The sequence below is a fragment of the Mustela putorius genome, unplaced genomic scaffold (genome assembly GCF_011764305.1).
Source record: "Mustela putorius furo isolate JIRA1106 unplaced genomic scaffold, ASM1176430v1.1 tig00000127_pilon_pilon_pilon, whole genome shotgun sequence".
Lineage (NCBI taxonomy): Eukaryota > Metazoa > Chordata > Mammalia > Carnivora > Mustelidae > Mustela > Mustela putorius.
Genome location: NW_025421288.1, coordinates 10,538,467 through 10,547,395, shown reverse-complemented (window position 1 = coordinate 10,547,395; position 8,929 = coordinate 10,538,467). Strand labels below are relative to the sequence as shown.

Below are 8,929 nucleotides of genomic sequence, written 5' to 3'. Positions count from 1 at the left end.
TAGAGATTACTTACATAAAAATTCAGACCTCTACACTCACCATTCCTAGATGTAGGATTCTTTCTGGCCCCAGCCTGACTGGTGCATCTCCTGGGTGGAAGCTCAGTCAAAAAGGGGCCTACAATCGTGGGTCAACCACCTAGTTTCTCTTGTTGGGCTTCATGGGCCTGGATCATGAGAATAAGAGGAGTGCTCTGTGCGTACCTCTCTGAGTCCCCGGACGTGGTCCTCATGTAGACTGGGGGACATGATGAGCAGAGAGCCCGATGTGGGACTCGATCCCAGGACCCCTGGATCATGACCTGAGCCGAAGGCAGACGCCTAACCCACTGAGCCACCCAGGCGCCCCGAGTCCATGTAAGTTTTATAAAAATGTCCTTGTCCTTCTTGCACCAGGCCCTTCCAGATGAAAAGTTTAAGTAGGGGAACGACTGGGAAAAGGTGACGTTCTAGTTACTGGAACAGAACAGATTGATTTTGTAACAACAGCAGGAAAATGACCATCTCAGCAGCTGGGGAAGGAGGACGGAGGCCACAGGAGGACCTCAGACACAGGAGACATGGAGGAAGGAGAGACACTAATGATCATTGCCTTTCTGGCCACCAGAACCTCCCTTACTGAGGTCAACATCCTGGTGCCACTCACCCAAACTATCGCAAGGGGGTTAAATTTAACTGACTGCTGGGCCTGCTGTCCTCGGTTCTGACCTGCTGGATTGCCATTCCGCTTAACTTACTGAAAGCCTGGAAGGAACAGAGAGCCGCCTCACCTCCAATACTTTCCGCACAAAACACCTGCCAACCCCAGCACCCCCAGGTGTCTTCCTCACCCAGTCATAGCCATCACCACTCCCAATTCCCTGGGGTAGATGAATGCCATCTGGCTGGTGGCATGGACAAATGGGACAGGTTGGGCCATTAGTCAATGCCCCAAACAAGGACTAGACTCAATTATTTAACTTGGACTGGGAACTCTAAGGCTACCAGCTTGTGGAGAGGCCAATGGGAGGCACCATCAACCTGTGCTCCCTAACTGATAGAGTTCTGTCCCACTTGGGCTGGGGGTGGGGGCGCCAGGTTTCTTCCCAGAAGCACCATGTGCACCCTTGAGACTAGCCAACTTGTGTGGAAGTCAAAGAGTAACTTGCCTCTTTCTTGAAAACAGGATGACTTGAACTGTATCCCCAACTTTAGTTGAAATCATCAATGGCACCACCTTGGCCTGGACAGCTTTTGGGAGAGCTTTCCTTCACCAGCTCACTGGTGCTATAGATGATAGGATTTCCCTGGACTTCTTCCTTACAGGGCCGGGCAGAGTCTATGCAGCTGTTCATATAAGCTGCTCTACAGCGAGTAACACTTCCGGCCAAGCGGACAGGTTGTTACAGAGAGCTAAGGAGCAGCCACCTTGCCTTTGTCAGGGAGATCAGATGCTTTATGAAATTGTTCAGCTAGGACCTCCTGAGGGTCGTGGTTGAGGTAAGGGCTATAAATTGGCCTCATCTTGGCCTTGATGTCCTGTTGAGAGCAGCCTTAAGAAATGCCGCATGTGACAAATTGGACAGATTTGGTTTCAGGCCCTGTTGAACAGGTGCCAATAGAGTGGTGCAGCCTTGGGAAAATCTGCCGAAATCGAAGATAGTTCCGATGTGAGGGTTGGTTGTTCTTGCAAAACAACTATCCAGGAGTCTCTTGAGTTTCTGCTCATTTTGCAGAAATGTGAGAGAGGCCTGGCCTCCCTTGTCCAGGACTTTTCTCAGGGATGTAGGTATAGTAAGCAACCATGGAAGATGGAGACGACGTCTCCTCCAGAGCCAAGTGCGGACATGCTTGCTGGCCACTAGAAAAGATTTGAGTGCTCTAAGGTTAGCATCCTCTCCATACTGCAATGCACTGTGTGCAGACATCTGTCTGGCCCACTGGTGCCACCTCTGTGGGACTTAGGGACAGGGAGACTAATGTCAATAGCTGGTGATCACACTGTTCACTATGCCGTGAGTGATGAAGTCCTTTGTCTCTGACCCAGGAATCTCGTGTCTTCTGCCCACGCGCACAAAACAATGGTGAGCTCCCTTGTTAGTCTGCAAGTGGGGGATAATCTCAGCCCCTTCCCAGGGCGTCTGTTTTCTTTGAGGCAGGCACTGTGCTAAGAGATTTGCATGAATTATCTCACTTAATGCTCGCGGTGACACTGGAATTAGGTTTTCTCATCATCCCCAAGTTACAGATGAGGAAGCTGAGGCTTGGCCAGATAAGAGATTTCTCCACGATCACTCAGTTGGGATGCCGCAGGCCTGGGACTCCCTCCAGGCATTGCACCTCTAGACCCTGATTCTCAGTGGGCTTTTCCCGTGTCTGAAAGGTGGAAAAGGGTAGCAGGGCCGAAGATCTTGTCTGATTGATGGAGCATGAAGAAAGGTTTGTTTCAATTTCCAATCCCATCTCCCAGCTCCCTTCATCTCTCAGTGGCACATTGGAGTGACTCAGTGACGGCCACTCTCACCAGAGTGTCTTCTGAGAGAGATGCTCCAGGGCAGAACTGTCCCCTCCAGGCCTCTGAAACTTTCCACCGTCATCTTCAGAACTGATGAGTAGTCCTACCCCCCCTTACTCCCCAGAGCCAGGTCTTTCTTCGGAGCCCAGAAGCTTTGCAAAGACACTCAGAACTCTGAAGCGTCCACTAAGGGGTTCCTTAACATCAGCTCATTTGATTCCATGTCTAACAAGGAGGAAATTGAGACCCAGAGAAGTTGAAGGATTTTCCCAATTCCCATAGTTAGTTCAGGACGCAGCCAGGAAAATCTAAGACCACTGTGCTATGCCGCCTCTTGAACTAGAACTTCCTTATGCAGATGGCTGATGCCCTGTCCCGCCAAGTCCCCTAAGGAGGCACCAGGAGCCCTGGGTTTGAATCCTGGCTCTGCCGTTGACGGGCGGTGTGACCTCAGCCAAGTCCTTTGCCTTCTCTGGGCCTCAAGAACCCCCTCAGTAGAAAGAGCCTTCCCTAGCATTTAAGCAGTCCAAACACGTCCTGGGTCTGCTCCCCTGCTTCCTCTTTGTCCTAATTCCAGCAGAGCCCCTCGTTGCCCTCAGGGCCCCACACACCCATCTTTAGCACATTTGTGGGACCCGTCCCTTTCCTCTCTCCCAGGAGCACTCTGTCGGTTCTGGATCAGGCAGGCTGGAGTGGTCTCTCGGGTCACTCAGGTGATCGGGTCACTCACCTGATGACCTGAGTCTAATCACTTCATCTTTCAAAACCTCCGTTGCCCCCTTTGCAGGGTCGCTGGAAGAATGCTATAACGGAGCAGTGCAAAGTGCGCGGTATGCGGTGGGCACTCTCGTGGTCTCACTCCATTTAGTCAATCAACAAACTTCAGCACCCTCTGTGTGCCAGGCCCTGTGCTGGGATCTGGAGACAAAGGTGTGCCTTCCTGAGAGGGCGGGGAGACAGACAGTAAATAAGTAAACATACCCATTAAGAGGAATGTTCCAAGCTGTGATGAATCCCCAGCAGGAAGCAAACAGGCCATGGGACCCAGAGGGCCAGGAGTGGCTGTTTTAGAGAAAGACATAGAGGCAGGAACCCTAGACAAGAAGGATCATCCCTACCCCACACCCACCCCACCTCCCAACCCCTCAGAGGCAAGAGGGGAGCAAAGAGAAGCCACCGGATTTTTATTTATTTATTTATTTATTTATTTGACAGAAAGAGAGAGATCACAAGTAGGCAGAGAAGGGCGGGGGGAAGCAGGCTGCCTGCTGAGCAGGGAGCCCAATGCAGGGCTCAATCCCAGGACCCTGAGATCATGACCTGAGCCGAAGGCAGCGGCGTAAGCCACTGAGCCACGCAGGCACCCCAGGGGTGTTTTCTTTCTTTCTTTTTTTTTAAATTTTTTTTAAAGATTTTATTTATTTATTTGACAGACAGAGACCACAAGTAGGCGGAGAGGCAGGCAGAGAGAGGAGGAAGCAGGCTCCCCATGGAGCGGAGAGCCCAATGTGGGGATCGATCCCAGGACCCTGAGATCATGACCTGAGCGGAAGGCAGTGGCTTAACCCACTGAGCCACCCAGGCGCCCCCTTTTTAAAATTTTTATTTATTTACTTGAGAGAGAGAGTGAGAACACAAGTGGGGTGAGGGGCACAGGGAGAAGCAGACTCCTGACTGAGTGGTGGGGGGTATACAACTCCATCCCAGGACTTTGAGACCATGACCTGAGCCAAAGGCCAACGCTTAAACGACTGGGCCACCCAGGCGCCCCCCACTGGAGGTTTTTAAAGCAGGGAGTAGCATGAGGTTTTTAAAAGCTGACTGTCGCCAGGTAGAGGAGGGACCAGGGCAGGTACGTAGTGTCTGTGGGGAGACGTCTTAGGTGCTGAAAATGATCTAGAATGATGGAAAAGGCCATGGTCTCCTTGGGCTTGCAGAAGAACTCCATCTAGGAGGCAGGAAGCATGCCTGTAGATTCTAGGGGGTGGGACAGCTGGATGTGGTGACACAGGACATGAGAATAGACAGTGACCAGGCGAATGACATCCCGTGAGTCGGACTGTCACAGTCTGCCCTGCTGGTCCACGTTGTCTCCTTGTTCTGCTTGCTTCGTGGCTAACCTCATGTCCTAAAGCCCCCCAGGGGCCCCTGCCCACAGACTTCTTTTGGGGTTCAGCCCCTGGGAGGCCTAGGTGCTCCAGAGGAGACTAGAGTAGTGTTTATTTCCCCAGCCCCTTCCCTGAGGCAGCAGGTGGACTGATGCTGAGAGTCTCTGCGGCAGGCCACCGCTCCAGCTCCCTGGGACTCCGGGCTGGGGTTAGTGGGGCAATGGATCCCCCCTCCCAGCCCCTTCAGCGGCCAGGGTTTCCCTCCTTTGCCCCTGAAGGTCCCCTAGCGCTCTGTAAAAGCCCCGCCCGTCTAGCCACCTCAGTCACCCACATTAGGGTGCCCTCAGTTCCTTGCTGGCTCCCCACTGGGCTTAAGGAATTTGGTAGTGACAATAGATAACCTTTACTGAGCACTCAGTACATGGGCTGGGAGCTCACCTCACTGCCCCCAAGTCACCACCCGGTCCTGCTTTCAGCAGAAGCAGGAGACACTGTTGGCTACATGCTCCTCCCAAACACTCCTCTCACTCTCCCCCATCGTGTCCCTGGTTTTCCTCTGTGTTCTCTCCAGCGGCTCCTTCTGAGTTGCTTCTGACTCTGCCTTCACTCCCTGACCTGGGAATGGGGACCTCGCTGGCTCACCCAGGATCCCCTTTCTCCCAGGCTAAGCCCATCCTTTCCCATAGCCAGCGATGCCCTTTATGCTGGGGACCCCAGGCCTCTCTCCGCAGGCCAGACACGCTGTCTGAGCTCCAGCCCTCCAGGCTGAGATGTCTCTGTTTGGAGGAAACAAGCATCCCACACTCAACGAGCCGCAAACAGAAGTCCAGCCTCTTCCCCATGCCTCCCTCTCCTCTGCCGCTTTCCTCACCCATCCACAGGCTTGAGCCACAACCCTGGAGCCACTCGTGCCGCCTGCCTCTCTGGTCCCCGCCACTCACCCAGTGTCTAGATCCCCCCTCCCAAATACATCATCTCTTCCGGGATGCTGGCAACAGCACCCCCTCTTGCCCTGATACAGTCCCATTGCGATGAAAAGAAAACCCAAATTCCTCGTGGTGGTGGCCTTCCTCCTCCGTATTCTCCCTGCCCTTCGCACCCTGCTGCTTCGCTTTCTTCTCTTAGTTCCTAGAAGAACTGAATCTCTCTCCCCTCCCCGGGCCCTGCATGCCCCCTGTAAACTGTCTCTTGACCCCTGGGCTCTGATCCCTCTGGCCCCCCACAGGTTTCCCTCCTGCTTGGCTGGCTTCGCCTGCGCCCTGTGAACTCATGTTCCTCCCCCAGCCTCCCGCTTCCAAGTCCCTTTGCCAGGGGGGCCTTCCTGGACCTCCGGGTCCCAGTGCTCTCTTGCTCCCAGTTCTTGTTCTTGGTCACAGCACCGGCCTCTATGGTAACCACCGTCCTGTGTGAATTGATTTGTGTCACGTGTCTGGGCTCCGCCCACACAGAGGCTCCGGGAAGGCAGGGACTGGTTCTATCTCTTACGGAGAGGTTGGTAGGTGGTAGGTTCTCAGTCTGTTGAATGACTAGAGCCCCATTTCACAGGTAAGAACACTGAGGCTTGGAGTGATTAAGACTCTATGCCTGGTCTGTTTGCGCTGTGTTCCCAGGGGAGCCACAGCCTGCTCTGGGGTCAGGGGAGAGTCAGGTTCAAATGAGTGTGAGGGAAAAATGACCACAGAACGCTCAGCCCCGCACCTGGCAGGTGTAAGCACTCAGCATTGCTCCCTGTGTCAGTGTGCGACCTGCACCCTGGGGGAGGCAGGCGCTGCCCCCCACTTTGGGATTCCAGCAGCTTGGATCCCCTGAGGACGTGGTCTCACCCCATCCCCGCAGTCCCAGGCTGTATGAACAGGTCAGAGCTCACCGAGCAATTCGGGCAGGGGCTGCACTTACGGGTCTCTCTCAGCCCCTCCAAAGCGACCCAAAAAAATCCATCCTCAAAGGAAAAACCGTGAGTTCCTTCGACAGGTGTTCCTGAAGGCCAGTCCCCAAAGGCCCTCCCCTCAGTCAGACTGCCACCGCTAGCGCCAGGCGGGAGAGGGTTTGGTGGCACTCAGACTTGGCAATGTCCTGCTCTGGATACCCTGGTCACACCCTCCCCCTGCCCAGTTCTCTGAGTCAGACACTGAGTCCTGGGGTCTCCTGGCCAGGCCCTGAGGCTATGGCTGGGGCCCCAGGACACTGCAGCCCTCCAGGGCCTCCCTTCCAGACCAGTGGACAGGCCTGGCTCCTCTCCAGCTTTACCAAGCTCAAGGCCCCTCCCCAGCCCCTGCCAACCCCTGCCTTGGGGCCCTGCTGTGCCCCTCCCCAGCCCCCTGGGCCCTCAAGCAGCACCCCCTCCTCCCGGCTGTTAGCCTGGGAAGGGGGCCAGGCCCTGAGCTCAGACCTTGGCGATTCCAGAGCGTCTGAGGCCCAGAGCCAGCCCCGCCAGCCCGGCCAGACAAGGCGAAGGGGGGTGGGGGCAGGGTGGGCACCAGGAAGCCATTTGCGGGGCGGGGGGGGGGGGCGGTTGGCAGGGAAGTTGGATCTCCAGCTTTGTTCTTTCTGCCCTCTTCTGGACCCCTCACGGAGCCCCTGGCCAAAGGGTGCCCTCTCCTTGAGCCTGTCCCCAGAGGGGAGTGGACCGGCACTAATGAGAAGTGACTCTGGGGTGGTGAGCCCCCCGCCTGCGCAAGGGAGGCTGGGAAAGGGCTGAGAGGCCAGGGTTCCAGCCCCACCTGGCCGCCCCGGGGCCCTCCCCCGGCCTCGGTTTCCCGCCCCGACGCGGCCTCGCCGCCCCGCCCGGAGGAATCCGGCGGGCCGCCCGGCGTCCCAGGTGAGGGCCCCCTGGAAAGCGCCCAGCGCGGCGGCGGCAGCGGCAGCGGCGGGTTCCGGCGGGGCGGGCATCTGGGGCGGGGACCGCCCCCGGCCTCCGCCCGCCCGCACGCCCTCGCTCCTCCGGGCGGCCGCGGCGACGCTTGAAACAGAAAAAAAAAAAAAAAAAACTGTCTCCCTGGCCCGGGGCCAGCGTCCCAGCCCCCCTCGCCGCCGCCGCCGCGCCGCAGCCAGGGAAAACAACTGCTCACTTCTCCCTGCGTCCGCCCCGCGCGCTCCCTGCTTCCCGGCGGCCGCGGGAGCCCAGCCCGGCCGGGGGAGGCGCGGAGCGGGCCGGCCGCCCGGCCTTCCTCTCCCCTCGCTCCTCCTCTCCGCCTCAACTCGCTCGGCCTCCGCGCGGCCGCCTCAGTTTGGGGCCTTCGCAGGCGTCCCCCCGCCCCAATCCCCGGCCCCGGCTCCGGCTCGTGGCGGGGCTCCTTCCCGGGGCTCTGGAAGTTTCTGGGCTCCCCGCAGTCCAGCCTCCATCTCTTTGCCTTGCAGCGGGCCCCCCCTCCCCCGCCCGCGCCTGCCGTCCCCTCCCTGCGCGCTTCCTCCGTTCCTTTCCCCTGCTGCCCTCTCTCCCCTCTCCCGGGGCTCCCGGCTTGCTACCCCAACTCCTCCCCCCTCCCCGCGCCCGGGCACCGCGACCATAGCCCCGGCCCGGGCGCGCCCCCCGGGTCCTGCGGCCCCGGATGCCCGGGCCCCGCGGGGCTGCTGGCGGCCTGGCCCCTGAGATGCGCGGGGCGGGGGCGGCGGGGCTGCTGGCGCTGCTGCTGCTGCTGCTGCCGCTGGGCCCGGGCGGCGGGGCCGAGGGGGGGCCGGCGGGCGAGCGGGGCGCCGGCGGGGGCGGGGCGCTGGCCCGCGAGCGCTTCAAGGTGGTCTTTGCGCCGGTGATCTGCAAGCGGACCTGTCTCAAGGGCCAGTGTCGGGACAGTTGTCAGCAGGGCTCCAACATGACGCTCATCGGAGAGAACGGCCACAGCACCGATACGCTCACGGGCTCCGGCTTCCGCGTGGGTGAGGGCCGGGGGCACGGGCCGGGGGAGCGGGAAGGCAGAAACCCCGACAAATAGGGGAGACAGGGCGGAGTAGGGTATAGGACGCTGGGGGCCGGGGGAGTGCAGAAAGCTGAGCTCTGGGGGCCTGGGGCTCCTGGGGCTCCAGGGACACGAGGGGCTTGGGAGGCTGGAGTCCTGGGGCAGGCAGCAGCGGCAGGGCTACGTGGACCAGAGCTTCACCGCTTTGCATTAGGGTTGAGGCCTCAGATGTGGGGTCCTGCTGGGGTCCCGGATGACACAGGCCTCTGGGAAGTCTCTGGGTTCTGAGAGGGAGTCAGGTTCAGCACACAGGGGCTTTTGCAGGATGTCAGCTGGGGCCCGGAGGTCAAAGAGAAGAAGTAGATATTCCCCTAAGAAACAGATTTGCTGGAAGAAATAGGAAAAGTCCTTTCAAAATGTCTACAGCAGGGACT

General features: G+C 58.4%; 1 protein-coding gene across 4 annotated transcripts in view; it reads left to right on the top strand.

The window, feature by feature from the left end:
• The first annotated feature begins 7,623 nt into the window (after positions 1–7,623).
• LTBP3 (latent transforming growth factor beta binding protein 3) overlaps positions 7,624–8,929 on the top strand; it is a 17,684-nt gene continuing 16,378 nt past the window's right edge. For all 4 annotated transcript variants that reach the window (XM_045064921.1, XM_045064923.1, XM_045064917.1 and 1 more), the window contains exon 1: positions 7,624–8,475. In XM_045064921.1, coding sequence (XP_044920856.1) covers positions 8,151–8,475 — 325 coding nt within the window. In that variant the 5' untranslated portion in view covers positions 7,624–8,150. The remainder of the gene's footprint in view (positions 8,476–8,929) is intronic.